General features: G+C 65.2%; 5 protein-coding genes across 5 annotated transcripts; 2 read left to right on the top strand and 3 right to left on the bottom strand.

Moving 5' to 3' along the window:
* Positions 1–341: 341 nt before the first annotated feature.
* AMSG_01366 (uncharacterized protein) lies at positions 342–3,016 on the top strand (the record flags this gene model as incomplete). The annotated part of the gene is made up of 3 exons (XM_013906518.1): positions 342–627; positions 721–2,951; positions 2,990–3,016. 3 exons carry the CDS (start codon positions 342–344, stop codon positions 3,014–3,016), a joined length of 2,544 nt encoding a protein of 847 aa, XP_013761972.1.
* On the bottom strand, positions 2,759–4,676 carry AMSG_01365 (uncharacterized protein). Its single transcript, XM_013906517.1, has one exon. It carries the CDS (start codon positions 4,666–4,668, stop codon positions 3,115–3,117), a length of 1,554 nt encoding a protein of 517 aa, XP_013761971.1. The 5' UTR covers positions 4,669–4,676; the 3' UTR covers positions 2,759–3,114.
* A 350-nt stretch (positions 4,677–5,026) lies between these two features.
* On the top strand, positions 5,027–7,258 carry AMSG_01364 (uncharacterized protein; the record flags this gene model as incomplete). The annotated part of the gene is made up of 1 exon (XM_013906516.1): positions 5,027–7,258. The coding sequence occupies exon 1, from the start codon at positions 5,078–5,080 to the stop codon at positions 7,256–7,258; it is 2,181 nt and encodes a 726-aa protein (XP_013761970.1). The 5' UTR covers positions 5,027–5,077.
* A 17-nt stretch (positions 7,259–7,275) lies between these two features.
* Positions 7,276–12,511, bottom strand: AMSG_01363 (uncharacterized protein). The gene has a single exon (XM_013906515.1). The coding sequence runs from the start codon at positions 12,391–12,393 to the stop codon at positions 7,324–7,326; it is 5,070 nt and encodes a 1,689-aa protein (XP_013761969.1). The 5' UTR covers positions 12,394–12,511; the 3' UTR covers positions 7,276–7,323.
* Positions 12,512–12,658: 147 nt separating this feature from the next.
* On the bottom strand, positions 12,659–17,001 carry AMSG_01362 (uncharacterized protein). The gene has a single exon (XM_013906514.1). The coding sequence runs from the start codon at positions 16,915–16,917 to the stop codon at positions 12,763–12,765; it is 4,155 nt and encodes a 1,384-aa protein (XP_013761968.1). The 5' UTR covers positions 16,918–17,001; the 3' UTR covers positions 12,659–12,762.
* Positions 17,002–17,329: the final 328 nt, after the last annotated feature.

Below are 17,329 nucleotides of genomic sequence, written 5' to 3'. Positions count from 1 at the left end.
GGGCAAAGAGGCAGGGGGCAAGGGGGCAAGGAGGGGGCAGGGGGCGGGGGGAGGGTGAGAGGGAGGGTTTGGTGGTTTAAAAGAAAGGGTAAAAAGGGTTGATTGAGGGTATGAAGAAGGTTGATGTGTGTTCTTCGTTCTCTTCCCTTGATTATATTGCCCAGATCAATCGATCGCTGCAACCATCTCCGTCCCATGTCCAGTCACCACCGCCACATCGTCCCACGTGGCGGATCCCGCCTGTGCGACCACCGCTCCTCGCGCGCATCCCTCAAGAACCCCACACACGCTCCTCTCCTCACTCCCCTTCCTCCTCCTCCTCCATGTCGAGTACCGAGACCATGGCTGAAGAGGTTGAGGCCCAGGAATGGAAGCTGGCTCCTCGGCCGGGCAGGACAGGCTCGGCTGGCGGTGGCAAAGACAACGAGGACGACGCGGCGCCGTCTGCTGCCGAGCGGATGGCCAAGGCTGTTGCCTTTCTGACCGATCCAAGTGTGGCGAGTGCTCCCGAGTCGGCGCGGGTACAGTTCCTGGCTTCCAAGGGCCTCTCCGCTGATGAGATTGCCGAGGCGCTTCGTCAAGCGGCGGTGAAGCGGCCGAAGCTTCCAACATCACATCTTCCGCCTCGTCCATCCCGCCCGCCGCCACCACCTCGCCAGGCTGATGCTGGCGCTGGCTGGTCATGGATGGGTTTGGCGGTAACTGCTGCCTTTGCTGCAGGCGCAGGATCATTCATTAACTCGGCATGGCGCCAGCACGTGGCGCCCGCTATTCCCTGGGACGCCATCCGTGACGCCCTGCCCAACAGCCACCCCGCCGCGGATGCCGCCGAGCCGGCTGCCGAGCTCGCTCCGGGCTCACTTCGACTCCGGCTCGCTGAGCCGATGCTCAATGACGATGCAGCACAAGTTCAAGGAGGCGTCGATAGTGTGGCGGCACGGACCGCAGCCGGGGAGACGACCCGGGATTGGGCCCGCGCCGGAACGCCCGACCTCTCAGCCATCGCCTCGGAGAATGCGTCTGTGACCATCGGTGGCATTGAGGCCTCGCTCGAGCTTTCACGCGAGTATCGCACCCTCTCCGAGTCAATCGCACAGCTCCGTGAGGAGGTGAGCAGCCTTGCCGACAACGTCAAGGCCACAGCTGCCGCGCCGTCGCCGTCGCCGGGCGGCCCACGGACAGCCCGGCAGTCGATTACGCCATCTGCCAACGACAACTCGGTAGCGGCGCTCAAGGACGAAATCACTTCGCTCCGCTCGCTTATCATGAACAGGCTTCCGGGCACTCCGCGGCCAATCACCCCCCGTCTGGCGTCGCTTAGCAGTACCGGGAGCGTGGCGCCGACGCCGGCTGCAACCGCCGCTGTGCCAGCGCCGCCGTCTGCGCCATCGCCGCCGTCATGGCAGACTGCGCTGGCGCGGGCCACACCAGCGCCAACGACGACGTCTGCTGCTGCAAAAGCACCCAAGCCTGCGCCTGCTCCGACCCCTGCTCCTGCTCCTGCTCCTGATCCTACTCCTGCTCCTGCTCCTCCTCCCTCGGCGCAGCCGCCGGTCCTGGCGGACATCATGCTCCCGGCGCCGGCTTTTGAGCCGACTTGCTGGTACCATCCGCATCCGGTGTTGTTCCAGGTTGACATCATTCGTCCCACTGCAGCCATCCGGTTTGCGCTCTACTGTAACGACTACAACACAGGCGTCCGTCACCAGCGGGTCGCGGTTGTCGTCGACGCGGGCGCTGGGGACTCCGCAGATGCCGACGCTTCCGAGGCCAAGTGGACTACCGCACGGGTCATTGACGCGCTCGCTGGTGCTGATGACGAGGCTGCGGCTGAAGTGACCAGCTTTCAGCCGACTCGCACTGCCGGAGTTGCCGACGCGTGGCTCGTCTACCATGTGGCGGCGCCTGAAGCCGCGGTCGCGGCCGGCAAGCTTACGCTCCGGATCTTGGTCGAGCGTATGGGTGCGTCGCCCAACTGGGTCCTCTCGGGCGTGTTCTGGACGCCGCTGGGGGCAGATATGGCACCAAAGCCGCTCATTCCAAGCACAAGTGACGAGGACGTCAGCTTTGTGCCGATCCACGCCATCGACCGTGATGCCGGCGACCTTGGCGTGCTCAAGTACGGGCCGTGGGCCTCGGCTCGGGCCGACAGTGAACCCGCAGTCGGCGGTGCTGGCCTGCTCCTCGGCCCGATGCCAACACTCTGCGCAGCACCAGCGTCGGTGGCGGGTGCGAGCGATGGTGCAGGGCTCAATCTTGCGACTGTCGACGGCGAGTTTCAAGTCTACGCCTGGAAAGCCGCAGCTGAGCTTGGGTGGTGTGCGAACGCCGATGGCGAGGTCCTGGGCGCACTGCCGCGCCTCGAGCTGCCGCTGCGAGCGTTTGAGCCCAGTGCTTGGACCGGCACGAGGAGCAATGTGATCCGTGTCGAGGTTGAGGGCAGAGCTGGCGGGGAGCCCGGCAAGTGCCTGCTTGTCACGCTCTTTCTTGTCGACTACGGCCAGACGCTGGCCGGCGTCGACCTGCTCGCGCTGGTCCATCCCAAGAGCTCCGGCAGGAGCGTGCCTCCGCTCGCACAGCAGCTGGTTGACGCCATGCCGCTGCTGCCAGGTGCAAAGGGGCCGGACGCGCGGGTCCACATCGACACAGTCCTCCTCCGTGATGGCGTTTATGTCAGCTACCAGGTTCCGGCGAACGGGGCGACGCTCGATGTTCACCTTGAAGGTGAGAGCGGATGGGCGGTGTCGGCGGTGCTGCTGGGGGAGAGCGAGGCGGCCGACGCGGTCGAGGGCTCCAAGTTCCGCCCCGCCGCGAGCGTTGTGCCGTCGCTGGGAATGGGCAACTGGCGCGTGAGCGCCGGTGCGCTCGGCGGCCTCATTCTCGGCGGCGAGCGGCACCAGATTCCGCCGTCTATGCGCGCGAGCGAAGGCGAGCAAGTGCCGGCGTTGCGTGTGATGTCGGCGGCGTCGGTGGCGGGACTCTCGGCGAGCCACCCGCCGCGGGCGGTATACCCTGACTACAGCTGGCTCGTGCGCGACGACCTCGGGCTCGCCGGATCCAAGGCGACGCGGCTGCCGCACAAGCGGAGCGGAGCCAGCGCCAGCGGGGCGCCGGTCAGAGGGTGACGGGCGGCTCGGAGCTCGAGTGCAGCCCGAACGGATTTCCAGCAACCGATGCTGGCGAGACGACGGGTGTGGCCGAAGTGGTCGCGACAGTAATAGACGAGACAGTGGTGGTGGCATTGGACGAGGTGGTGGTGGTGCAGACGGTGGTGGTGGCATTGGCCGAGGCAGTAGCCTCGGCAATGAGTGACGATGAGGCTGAGGGCGGGAGGAAGACGCGGATGAGGTCTGCGAGCGAGACGACCGAGACCGGGCGATGCATTTCGTCAACGACAAAGATGCGGTACATGCGCGCGGCGACGACACGGCCGAGGACGACGGTGAGCGGAGTGTCTGGTGAGCAGGAGAGGAGCGGAACCTTCTCGGTGGAGACAACTTGTGCGCGTGAGACGGCGACAAACTCCATGACGTTGATGTAGAGGGCGTCAAAGTGGATGACGTCCGGATTGGACTGTGAGGGGCGGACGGCCTTGATGTCGCGAACGGAAATGACGCCCTTGAGCACGTTGTGCGAGTCGACAATGCCGACGGCCGAGACTGAGGCTTCGACCATGGCGGAGAAGGCCTCGATGGCGAGCTGCGAGTCGCGAATGGTGACAACGGTCTTGGGCTCACCGAGACCGAGGTCTGCGATCGGGGCGTGGGCGCGCTCGCCGAGAAACCGCTGCGCGTTGGTCGAGAGCCAGCGAACCATCCACGACTGCGAGATAATGCCGCGGACGCGGCCCTTGTCATCGGTGATGCTCACGCGGTGGAGCTTGTCGACCGCCAGGCCCTGCATGACCTTGAGGATGGACGAGCCGAGCTTGACGGCGACAAACGGGTTGAGCGACGAAAAGTTAGCGAGCTGGAAAACCTTCATGCCGAACACCTTGGTCCGCATGAGGTTCTCAAGTGAGACCCGCGAGGTGACCTTGGAGAGCGAGTTGACGGCCATGTGGACAAGGTCGACGATGTCGATGGTCCCGACGTATGTCGAGGTGTGGGCGTCGTAGATCGGTGCCGAGAGCAGGCGGGCAGTGATGAGTGTGCGGAAGGCCGAGACCACCGTATCGTAGGCCTGGACCTCAAGGATCTTGTTCGCCTTGGCGCCCGTGAGCACCTGGACGTGGGTGAGCCAGTGCTCGAGCGGGTCAAGGCCCTCATGCTCGGACTCGGACTCGACCGACGGGGTGGTGGCGCCCGGCAGGACGGTGCCGCCCACGGCATCGATGCCGACGACAGCGCCACCGGCCATGGCCGTGGCGGCAGGAGCATCCGGATGGAGGCAGACGACAACGTTAACGCCCGGCGCTGATGCCGGAGCAATGGCGGGAGTGATGGGCTTTGAAAAGGCCGGCGATGGGGTCTTGGTCGGCGTCTTGCGGCGCTTTGGTCGCGGGACGGCGCCGGGAGGGAGACGGAGGCCAAAGTCGTCCGGCGTCATGTCGCGCTGCCGCTTGCGCGAGGGCGAGGGATGACCAAGCGAGGCCGAGAGAGGGCGAGGAGCAGGCATGGCTGTCTGCTGTGGGTGTGCATACGCATGCGCTGTCTGTGCCACCGCCATGGCCACCGCCTCGTCACCGCCTACGGCTGCCCCACCGCCTGTGCTTGCTGATGGCCCACCTGCGCTTGTTGCTGTCCCCACCGGGCTTGACTCGGTGGTCCCGGTAGGTGCTGAAGGGGGTACCGACGACGACGGCGTGGTCGTCGTGGACGACGACGACGTGGGCGACGGCATGTGAGGGGAGGAGGAGGGTGTAGGTGTGGGTCTGTGGAGTGTGGTGGTTGGTCATGGGAGGGGGGGGGGGGGGTATCAATGGTACCCCATGGTCAACGGGCGTTATCAATGGTTACCCCTTAGATGCCCCCTTCCCCCCCCGTCATACCCTCAGACACACACACCAAACACTCCTCCACACACACACACACACACACACACACACACACACACACACATACATACTGTCACTCTCATGACAGACTTTGTGGTCTCAGCAGAGACCTTTGAGACAAAGGGCGAGTTTGTGCCAGAGACCTACGTCGCCGCCGCACGCAAGGTCATTCCCCTGGGAAGCCTCAAGAAGGAGCTCGATGCTGTCCGGGAAGACGTCTCTGGCGAGCTGTTTCACATTATCAACGAAGACTATGCTGCTTTTCTTGCTCTCTCCACAGACCTCTCTGGCTTGGATGATGCTCTCGATCGCATCGCCGCTCCGTTGGCCACGGCTCGCGCTCAGGTCGCCTCGCTCCACGCTGCCCTCGATGCTGCTCGCGCCACTGTCGCTGCAAAGGCCGCAGAGCGCGCTGCCGTTGCCGCTGCTCGCGCTCAGCTAGCTCTCTGTATCGATGCTGCCCGCTGTGTCGACAAGCTCGAGGCCTTGCTCGGTCTTCGCGCGTCAGGCGCCGGCCTCAACCGTCCCGCTGTCGCCGCCGCCTCGGACTCGCACGTTATCGAGCGCGTTGGCGCAGAGCTCAACAGGCTGCTGCACTATGTAGAGCAAGGCGAGGGTCTGGCTTTCATCCGTGGCCTCACCCCGCGCATCTCGGCCGTCCAGGACGCACTGCGCGCCTCGCTCCGCGAGACCTTTCTCGCCGCGCTCAACGCCGCAGACGGGCCGGGCCTCAAGCTCTCGCTCCGCACCTACGCCGCAGTTAATGGTGTTGCCGACGCAGAGGCTGTCGTCGCCCGCCACGTTGTCACCCCTGCTCTCGAGGCTGTCATCACCAAGGCCGCCCTCGAGGCCGGCTCGCTTGGCTCGCACAACGGTCTGCCCGCCATCTATGACGCCGTCGTCGTCCTCCTCCGCCGCCCGCAGCTTCGGCTCCTCCTCGAGCTCGCTGCTACAGTCTCGGTCCCGGCCGCGGCCTCGTCGGCCGACCAGCTGCCAGACGGCGCCGACGCCCCGCGTGCGGCCTTTGAGTTTATGGGCAACGCCGTCTTTGCCGTCCTCCTTCGCCTCGTCGACGACCGCATCCCACATATCTTTGCGCCTGGCCTCCCGGACCTCTTCCACACCAACTACTCGGCCACTTCTGCCTTTCTCGTCGCCGTCGAGTCCGTCCTCGGCCCGGTCGACGCCATCCAAGCCTTCCGAGCTTCGGACCACTACCTCGCATTTATGCGCCGTTGGAACCTACCGGTCTACTTTCAGCTCCGTTTCCAGGGCCTCGTCGGCCCCTTTGCCGCTGCCTTTGACGCACCGCTCGCCCTCGCCGAGCTCGACGACGCGCCCGCGGACGCGCTTCCCGCCGCCGTCACCCAGACCCGCTCCCTCGTCACTGTCCTCGCTGACGTGTGGGCGCCGACCATTGTTCTCCGCCCGCTCGTGGGCTCGTTCTTCAAGCTCTCGCTCCAGATGCTCGCCCGCTACACCTCGTGGGTCGACCTCCTCTTTGACCGCCGCACACTCGGTGAGGCCGATGAGACGCCCGTCTCGCTCTTTGAGCTTGCTGCCCTCGACGCCGACGCCAACGCTGTTCTTTGCAACGCTCTGCCGCGCCTCGAAGCCGCCGCTGTAGGCGCCCTCGGGCCCGAGACTTCGCCCGCCGCCGCCGACGCCGCTGCTGCCGCCGTCTCGGCCGGCCTTACCGCACCTGCCGCTGCCCTCGCTGCCCTCCGGCCCAAGGCCTCGGCCGCCATCGTTGACCTCCTCACGTCTTCCCTCACACAGAACCTCGACGCTGAGCTCTCCGCCATCCCGCGCGCCTACCGCGGCCTCTCCAAGCCAACTCCGACTACGGCATCGGTCTTTCTTGCCACTCTCTTTGACCCGCTCGATGAGTTTGAGGCCTCAGTCGTCGGCCTCGCTGCAGACGCCCGCCTCGCCGAGTGGCGGCTCATGACTGTCGCAGCAGCCGCTACCGCCTTTGCTGCCAGCCTCCTTGCCGTCCTCACCTCGGTCAAGAACGCCGCTGACTCGCTGCGCCGCCTCCGTGGCGCCCGCCCCGCAGGCTCGGCCGGGCCGTCTGACACCTTTAAGATCTACCGCCAGCTCTCGCTTGATCTTGCCGCCTTTGACGCCGCCGCCTCCTCGCGTATCACCTCCGCGCCCGCCGTCGCGCTCGCAGATGTCTCCGCTGCCACCGCAGCGCTCGCCGACACCCTCGCGCCTGTGTTGGCAAGATTGGCCGAGCTGGAGGCCGCCGAACAGTGAACCCGCCTGCCCTTTTGCATGTGTGTGCGTGTGTATGTGTCGCTTCAATGAGCTGCTTTCTGCTCCTACGCCCCGTACTCCACCTCAGCCCGCTCCCACAGGTGATCGTCGTCGACATCGGCCTGGAGCATCATGACCTTGCGCATGTACTCGACCCGCCACGCCGGATCAACGCCGGCAGCTTCGGCCCAGCCAGCAGGCATGCCCGCGGCCTCGTCCCACACTATATCCTCCTCGTCCTTGCCCTTGTGTCGGTGCGCGGCCGCGGCGTAGCGAAGGTCGCGGGCCCGGCGCGCAGCCGCAGGATGTCCGGCGTTCCATCGCATCGCCACCAGCCAGATAGTGTAGCCGAGCGCACCAACAAAGAACACCACCATCATCGAGACAACGACCCCAAAGAAGCCGCGTGTAATGCGCGGCTTGGGTGCCATCGAGTCCACCACAAGCCCCTCGTCATACTCGTTCTCGTCAACCACCTGGCTGGCAAACACCGAGGCCGGCGAGAGATTGGGCGAGAGCGGCGTCGCAGCCGTCAAGGCTCCGCCCGCAGACCAAACTGCGTTAAGCGAGTGCGGCGCGAGGAAGAGTTCTGCACCGGCGCTGCCAAACACAGACTGCACCATGTCGGTGAGCGAGCCACCCCATCGGAGCACCGTTCGGAGAAAGACACGGTGCACAAAAGGCGCCACGTCGTACAACTTGTCGCCGTGCTCGAGCATGTAGTCCTCCGACGAGAGCGGGTCGAGATCGTCCCACGCGTTGACGCGCGAGAGTCCCAGCTGGTCGGCAAGCGGAACAACCGACACGCCGGCGCTCACCACCGTCGCAAGCACTGCGTCCGAGGTGTGCCGCTGCGGCAGAGCCACCACCATAGATCCGAGAAGCGCCAGCGGCTGCGGATCCACCGCCCACGACCGCACCACAGAGTCGTGCGTCGTCGCATCGAGTATCGACTTGGGTGACTGTGCAGCCCTGGCCGCAGTCGCCCCCGCCTCCGCCACGAGGTCAGAGAGCGGGCCGATCACGGCAGCACACCGCGGCTCCTCCGGCGGCAGCGCCTCAAACACGTGGCCGGTTCCGCTTATCTGCCCGCCGTTGAGCGCCACAAAGCCGTCCGCGAGTGACGCGACCTCGACAACAAGCGCGCCCGCGAGCGCGAGCTCCAGCCGCTCCCCGCCGCGCTCCCGTGTCTCGGATGTCAGGCACACGCTGGTGTTGAACAGCATGTTGGCCTTGGCCAACCCGACCTCTCCACGAAGCCGGGCTTGCACAAGCTGTGCCAGCTCTTCGCGCCGTGGTGGCGATGCGCCTGGCGCCTCGGTCGGCACAATCCAGCCCATGTCCGGACCGAGCCACGCCCCACGCGTCCCGTTGGCCAGCGTCATCATCGCCAGTGTCTCGTGCACAAGCGGGCCAGAGACCACCCGCCCGCCACTCGCACGTGGCAGCGACACATCCCATCCCACAACAACATCTGCAGAGTTGACAAACGAAGTGTACCGAATCCGCCGGTCGAGCGTGCGATCAATGTCGAGACCTTGATAAAATATCGACGCTGCGATGCCGCGACAGAGCGAGATGCCAATGTCGGAAGCGTTGCCTGCGCCGCCGCTCGCGCTTGTCAACGGCAGTCCGGCCAGGTTGAGGATGGTACAGTTGAAATAGTCGCGGTCACGGATAGTGCCCAGAGCATGGCCGCCGCGCCGCGCAAGGCTTGAGTACTGCCCGGCAAGCTCTGCTAGTGAGCCGCACGACCGCGTGTCTGCCGCATACACCGTCACCACCCCTATCAGCACCGCCAGCGACGCCACCATGACAAAGACCGCGAGTGCGAGCGCACTCAGCACCCACACCGACCACACCGGCGCAGCATTTGCTTCGCTCCGCTCAGACGGCCGCTTTGCAAGCGGACTGTGGCGCTGCGGCTCTGTCTGCCGCGGCGATCCGTTTCGGCTCACACCGCCGGCCACCACTCCCAGCCGCAGCACGCCGGCGCCCGCCACAACTCCGCCGCCGGTGCCAGATGCCACAATCTCGTGCCGTTGACGCGGATCCAGTGGGTCAAAATACGGCTCGCCGCCAAACTGCGCGAGCTCAATCTCGTGCGAGGCAAGCTTGAGCGCCGGCTCGGCCGCCAACTCGGTCGCTTCCTCCTCCTCATCTCCGCCTGACACAGTCCGCCCGGTGGTGGTTGAAGTCTGCCCTGACCGCAGCGAGCGGCTGGCCCGCGGCGCACTGCTGCGGGCTCGAGCCTCAGCATCGCCCGAGACCGCGAGCTCTGACGACGCAGTCGCGGTCCACGATGACGAAGAAGAAGATGATGATGATAATGATGATAATGACACAGACGGTGACCCTGGCGTGTTCCATGAGCCCTGCGAGTCCGAGTTGGCCAGAACAGGCGTCAGCGCCCGTCGCTCGAGGCGAACATCCTGCAGTGTGGCCCTCGAGCTTTGGCCATGCGACGCAGCCCAGTCTCTGAGGAAAAGAGTGATGGCGCCGTGGCGGAATGCGCGGCCGAGGGTTGCAGCGCGAAGCGCAAGTGCGACGTACGCCCGGAGCGCGAGCGGGCCCGGCACAGCGCAGTCGCCAAGCTGCGGCACCGCACCAAAGTGAAGCAGGAGCGGAACAAGCCACCGACGGCCAAGCGAGAGCGCGAGGCCGAGCGGCGTGAGCCCAGCACTGTTCGGCGTGTTGAGCTCGCGGAGCATGATCGGTGCGTACTTGATGAGGAGCGAGCCAAGAACAAACGGCGAGCCAAGGAGCACCGCAAGGTGCACCACCGTGTGGCCAGTGTGCGGCTCGATCCAGTCGAGCGCGCGGAGCCCGCCAGGGACCAGGGACGCAAGCGCCGAAGGGTGGCCATGCACGCCAAAAAGAAGAACACGGAGCGCGCCGACACGAGCACACCGCACCGCGTGCATCACCAGCTCGCCAGCCACGTGGGCCGGCAGCGAGCCTGGCGCAAACGAACCTAGCTCCTGCGCCATCGCCAACGGCGGCTGAAGCAGGAGCGGAAGCAGCGCCGCCGCGTGTGCGCTGAGAACCGGCGAGTCGGATAGGCCGTCGACCACCAGGTCGGAACTCGGTCGCGGCCCGGTGGCCCATATGGTCATGCCCCACCCAAGCCCTGGTGCCGCCGCTGTCGAGCTCGACGCGCCGCCACTCGACGACGCTCTGCCAGCGCCGAGCGTCTTGGCGCGCTGGCCAGGCCGGCCGATACCGGCGCCGTCGTCGTCGTGGCGGAGCTTGCGCTTCTTACCCGGCGCCGGCGAGTCGCCGCTTCCAGCCAAGACTGAGAGATAGACGACAAAGGCACGCGCGTTCGAGGTAACGCCGTCGAGCGTGAGCGAAACTGGTAGCTGGGCGAGGACAACCGGGGTCGTTGGATCCAGCTCAGCCCGCGCCATCGCCGGCTCGACGAGCGGAGCAACTTGCGAGAGCACCACCTCGTGCGACAAGATGGTAACCACTCGGAACGACGCGCCGGTCGCCATCAGCTCGCGAGAGACGTCCAGCTGGATGGCGCCGATGTTGAGCGTCGCTGCCGACGGCAGCACGGTGCCAGACTGCGCCGAGCTCATGACAGTGAGCGAGAACGCCTTCTGGCCGCCGGTCCAGTCGACAAGCTCAGAGGTGGACGCCGAGTACACAGCCTGCCATGGCAGAACCTCGACAAGGTCGTAGACCGGCTGGTGCGCTGGTGCCGAGGCCCCAACCGAGACCTCGAGCTCGTCGACAAGCCGCGACGTGAGGCTTGCCAGCTCCTGTGGCGAGAGCGAGGTGGCCAGCGCCGAGTTGGAGCTAAACAGCGCCGGTTGGCTCGGCTGCTCCGGCTGCAGCTCGAGCTCTGGAAACGTGAGATCCATGTCTGTGGCGCACGTGAGCGCGTCAAAGTCGGCGACAGCCTGCGGCGCCGGAGCTGTCGACGAGTGCGGATTCGGGTGGGCGCCAGCCGGCGTTGTCGCCGACATGTGCAGGATCGAGTCGAGCTCGTCGAGCGAGAGGAACGGCAGGCCATCGTCAGCCGAGCGGACGTCGAAAACCGACGAGCTGCCGCCAGACGAGAGCATAGGCGGCGGAAGCGGGTCTTGCGGCGAAGCCGACGAGGCTGGGCCGGTTCCGCGGCCAGACGGTGCCGACGGTGCTGACGACGCATCGGTGGTGAGCAGGAGCTTGCCGCGGAGCTTGGTCGGCTCGGCGAGCGAGACAAGCTGCTGAAGCGAGGTCAGCGGCTCCCATGCATCAAAGACGGGCTCCCAGACTGAGACGGAGGTCAGCGCCAAGCCACGAGAGTCGGTAAAGCGCATGGCAAGCGCGCGCTTAAGCTCGCCAAGAGAAGTAGGCACCCCGGATGCCGATGTCCATAGCTCAAAGGCGGCGCTTGCACCTCCCACGCCAACCATGAACGCAAAGGTGGTGTACGGCGGCGTGTCTGACGCCGACGATGACCGCGAGTGCCACGAGCGCTTGCGGCGGCGCGGCTCCTTGGCTCTTTCACGGCCGCCTCCGCTCGACCCGGGCCCAGCAGCAGGTGCATCCGAGTCGGGCGAGACGTCTTTGAGGTAGCGGAAGGGGACGCCAAACGGCGAGGGCGTCGGCATGTCGCGGGCGAGGACCGAGTCTGAGCCATGGCGTGCACGAAAGGCAGAGACCTGGCGAGTGTTGGTGAAGAGAAAGTACTCGCGCGACGTTGCAACGACCTCTACCGGCTGTGAACTGGCATCGTCTTGAGCCGAGTCTGGCGGGAGGAGGGCGCCGCGAAAGACAAAGTGGACCTTGATGAGACCACGCGGTTGGCGGAGGCGGTGGCGAATGGCGGTGGCGTCAATAGCACCGTCCTTGTAGACGATACGAGAGCCGAGAGCCATGGGCTCTGTCTCCAGCTCAAACTCAATACCCTCACATTTGACGGCTAGTGACAGTGGCTGCAGCTTACTTGGTGCATCCACTCCCAGCTGCCACTTGCGGTGCATGAGGCAGTCCGGGTGGGATGTTCCCCGCAGCTCGGCGGTGACCACCACTCCGCCGGTCCTACTTCCAGGTCCTGGTGAAGGTGAATGCGGTGCTGGCGACATGGACATCGACGGGCTTGCGCCACGCGCTCCAAGGGTAGCCCCACTTGCAAAGCTCATATCCTCTGCCCTCTGTCGTGCCCTATGTCGAGCGTGTGTAAGTATCCCTCTCTGTCTCTCTGTCGCCGCCTTGGTTGGTGGCCTTGCCGCAGGCAGAGAGACAGTCGTTGCCACCTTCGCCAAATGCTCGCACGTGGGCGCAAGTCACCGCCATTTGAGTTCTGTGCAACAAAAAGTACGAACGCGACAGGCTGGCATATCCTTGCACTTGGCCAACATTGACCGACGACCAGCCACCCTCGCCTCATTCATCATCAACTGAGCCTTCTTGCATTGCAACGGCAGCGAGATGTATTGTTTTCTGATTCCTGCCACAAAAACCTGCTCTCTTCCATGCGGCTGATGGCTCGAGACCGGTTTATGGCCGGCTTAGTCGCTGTGATGGCGAATCATGTACGCAATAGCCACAGAGCCCGGCGCGGTGAGCGCTTCCTTCTCCGGTTGCCCGTCGGCGGGATACTGGAAAATAGTCGAGACGAGGGTGGTCGTCATCGAGATGGGGAAGGGGAAGATGCCGTCGACGCCGGCATCCATGCACGCCTCCATGTCCGAAGCCGGATCGGTCGACATGACGACAACCGGGGTGCGATACCAGCCAAGCGCCGACTCGATGCGGCGGATTTCCGAGGTGAGGTCAAAGGCGTCGCGACCGGGCACGTCGACTGCAGTGAGAATGAGCTGGTACGGCTTGCCGGCGCGGAGCTGGCTCTCGATGTTGTCGACGGCAGCGATGCCGTCGCCTAGCGCCACGCACTCGTACCCGTGCTGCTCGAGCACGACTTGGCCCATGATTTGCGAGACTTGGTTGGCATCGACGAGCAGAATGCGCGAGACCTCGGGCACAATCCGCTTCTTCTTCTGGGCCGCGCCGATGGAGCCGGTCGAGCTGGTGGGGGCCATAGGCTCGGCCGGCGTTTGCGGCGGTTGCGGCGACGTAGGTGTGATAGACGACGGCGTGCCTGGAAGCGAGCCCGAGTTTTCATGCGATGATGAGCCACGTTCCGGTGCTGCGAGCTCTACGCCCGACCGTGACCGCAGCGTCGGCGGATTGGGCGAGGTTGGCGTCGAGAGCGGAGACTTGGACCGCGACCGCGACGACGCTGGGCCTGAGAGCATGTTGGCCCGGTTCGATTCATCATCGCCAGAGTCCAGCTCAATGATTTCTTCGACGGTGAGCATAGCCGCATTGTCAATGTCCTTGCCGCCACCTGCCAACGGCGGCAGGTCCGACGAATGGCCAGGCGACCGCCGGCCCGACGCCGCCCGCCGGGACGTGCCGTGACCAGACGAGCCCGCGCCTGCGCGGAGGCCGCCATAGGACGATGGCGAGACGGGACCAGCGAGCGGCGACGACCGCGGAGCAAACTTGCGCGACGAGCCCGACCGCGACCGCTCGTGGTCCTCACGCGAGCGCTCGCGCCGCGGGCGGCCAGACGACCGGCCGTCCTTGGACCCACGCTCGCGCTTGTCGCGATCCTTACCCTTGGCCTTGGACTTGGCCTTGGACTTGGACTTGGCCTTCTCGCGGTCCTTGCCGCGACCCTTGGACGAGCGGACTTGCGAATGGGTGAGTCGGTCTTTGGACCGGTCGCGGCCGCGGCGAGTGCCGCGCTCGCGCGACCGCTCGCGCGCACCGCGCGGGCCGGTCGGCGACGGGCCGCTCACTGTTCGTTGTGAGGCTGAACGGGTCGGCGCAGCGTGGCGCGCCCAGGTCCCGGTCGACGCTGATGCGTCCCATCCGCGGTGGTACTCACGCTCGCCGCCTTGGCCGCGGCGCGACGGTGCGCCCGACGCGCCCAGCGACGGCAGCGTCGAGCCCGATGCCGAGACAGAGAGCACCGCCGACGACGACGTGTCGGCCTCCAACTCATCGCCGCCCTGATACGACGAGCGCATCGACGGCGGGCCGCCGAGGTGTGGCTGCGGCGAGCGGCGGTCGCGAGACGGAGGTCCACCGCCAAGCGTCGACGCCATTGGCCCCAGTGCCGAGCTGAGCGACGGCGACGACGAGAGCGGCGGCGCGCCGTTGGGTGTTGAGCCGCGCCGAGTCACCCTCAGCGACCGCTGCGCTTTCTCGAGCTTGGACCTGAGCATGTCAATGGTGTGCATGAGCTCACGCCGCTCCTCGGCAAAGGCCAGCGCCTCGCGCTTCGAGTCAAGAAAAGAGGTGGCAAAGCGAGCGTGCTGCGTCCCCTTCCACCGGTTGCGCTGACCCTCGACGAGCGAGGTGATGACCTCTTCCAGAATGGTCACCTTTTCGAGGTGCGCGTTGATCTTGCGCTTGGAGACTGCGAGCTGCGAGACCTCGGGATTGAGCGCTGACGGGACCGAGTGCAAGAACTGGACGGCCTTGTCGAGGGCGAGCCGGACCTCGACGGGGTCAGCCATCGTGTGCGCCAGCTCCTTCATCCGGTGCTGGAGCGAGACACAGCCCTGGATGCGCTCGGCAAAGTCGGCTGAGAGCGTGTCAACTTCCGAGTGCAGCAGAGAAGCCGACGACGAGAGCTCCGAGAGCGCGTTCTGGATGGCGTCGAGGTTGCGGGTCTTGTACAGCTCAATGACATCGTCGGCCACCTCGCGCTTGGCTTCGACAAAGGAACGATCTTTCAGCTGGCTCGGAGAGAGTTGCAGCGAGTTGACTAGCATGTCCTTGCCCGGCACCACCACCGCGTCAAGCGGGGTGACGCCCGGCGGATCGGTACCGAGCGAGAGCGAGCTGAGCGAGTCGACCACGGCCTCGTGCAGCATGTCCGAGATGACAATCTGCCCGCCAAGCGCCGCCATCGAGAGCGCGAGCACCCGCTCGACAACGTCGCCTTGGTAGTCGACGCGGTTGGAGACCGGGTCCTCCAGCGTTTGTGCTCGGCCAATGTCAAAGCCCATGGCCACACGGAGGCCACGAAAGAGGGTCGAGCCTGATGAGCCGAACACTACCCGGACGTCTTCGTCCTCTTCCTCCAGAATCTCGCGCGGCCAGTCACGCTTCATGAGCTCCATCTGAAGGAAGATGCCACACCGGAGAGCCTGGACCGGCGACGAAAAGGCGACCAGGAACGAGTCACCGTCAACGCGGACTTCGTACCCGCCGTAGGTTGGAAGGACGGTGCGGAGGAAGGCGTGGTGGGTGTTGAGCGCCCGTGCCATCACCGACGGATGCTTGATCCATAGCCTGTTGGCGCCCTGCACGTGGGTGCACATCATGACCACATTGCCCTGCGGGGCAGGCACGTCGTCTTCGGTATGCCGCGAAAACGTCACGCCCTTTTCGTGCATGCGATGCTGGAGCTCGATGCGGGCCAGCCGCTCGGTCATCTTGGTCAGTTCCGCCTGGAGACGAAGCATGCGCGACGAGACGTCCTTGGACATCAAATTGGAGACGTCTTCCTTGATGCGCTCCACAACCGGGCCAAGTGAGGGGTCGCCGGTGTTCTCGCGGGCACGCGCGAGCTTGGCCTTGGTCTCATCGAGCGCCTTGGTCACGGCCATGTTGTTGGCCTTGAGCTTCATGATCTCAGCTTGAAGCGAGGCCATCTCGTCCGACTTTGCGTACAGCTCCAGATTAAGGCCCTCGTTAGCCGAATTGACGCCCTTGGCCTTGGCCAGTTCGTCGCGGGTCTCCGTCAGCGCCAGCTGCAGGCCACTCACCTGGTCGGCTACTTGCTGCACCCGCTTGAGCTCGGTCTCCATGGCCATCAGCTGCGCTTTGAGCGAGCGGTCCGAGCCGTTGATGCCCGAGTCGAGGATCATGGCCACATAGAGAGCAATCGAGACTTCTTCGGGCTGCGACGCAACTTGCGATGGCAAAATAAGCTGCGGGACCGCAAGGCCGGTGTTGGCAGCGTTGAACGCCGCTTGCAGCGCATCGTTTGGAATCTTTGACAGAGAGACCGACGACGGCGAGAGCGAGTTGGGCGCGAGCGAGGCAACAAGGGCCGAAAACAGGAGGCCCGACTGCCAGTTGGTTGAAAAGTTGACCAGCCGGTCCAGTGCGTCCGTCAGCGCCTTGCGCGTTCCCGACGGAATGCCCGACACCGAGCTGAGCTGCCTGCGGACAGCCCGCATGAGGCCCTTGTGAAAGTTGCGCGCAGAGAGCCCAAGCCGCCGCGAGTAGTAAAACTCGTACATCTCCACTAACAGCCGCAGCGTCTTGACTGAGTCTACTGAGCTGCCTACAATCTCGTCAGCCTTGACCGAGATGGCCGCACCGGCCCGCTTGAGTGCGTCGAGGCAGGTCTGCACATTGCGCCGGCCGTCGCTGGCGCCGGTCATGGGATACACGATCGAGTCGGCGATGCCGCTTCCGTTGAATACATCCTCGCTCACAATCGCGTTGGTCAAGTGAGCCAGAAGCATCGGCTCTGAGGCCTCGATCAGCGACGAGATGTGAACCCACGAGTCGTCGATCATGACATTGACCCAAGCAGGGAGCGAGACTTCGAGAACAGCCACACGCCAGTCGCCCACCCATCCGGAGAACCTAGAGATGACGTCTGGCGCCGCATTTGCATTTGTATCAGCCGCCATGACAACCACTCACAAGTACTTTGCCACCTCCTTGTCTGCAAGGTGCGGTGAGGGGCCGGGCGGCGAAGAACTGCGGTCACTTGCGATAAGCGAACAGCCACAACAAGGAGAGGGGTGGGTGGGAAAGCGCAGAGCGGGAGAGGGAGGGGGGGGGGGGAAGAGAAAGCACCGACGGCCCTCCGCGTCTGGTCTGCCTTCGACCTTGGTCAAAGTGTGAGGGGGAGAAGTGAAGGGAAGGACGAGGGAGGGACGCTCCGCCCTCGTCAGAACAGGTGGGCCTAGTTTTGCGGCGGGGCGGGCGAGGGGGGGGGGGGGAGTGTTGGCCGGAACTGCTGGCTGACCCGTTACCGACAAACGTGACAGGCAACAATAAAATTGGTGAAAGGCAAGCGGGTTAGTGGGGGAGGGGGGG

Source organism: Thecamonas trahens (genome assembly GCF_000142905.1).
Source record: "Thecamonas trahens ATCC 50062 unplaced genomic scaffold supercont1.5, whole genome shotgun sequence".
Classification (NCBI taxonomy): domain Eukaryota; order Apusomonadida; family Apusomonadidae; genus Thecamonas; species Thecamonas trahens.
The sequence above is the reverse complement of the archived record's forward strand: the minus strand, read 5'-3'. Positions and strand labels throughout refer to the sequence as shown.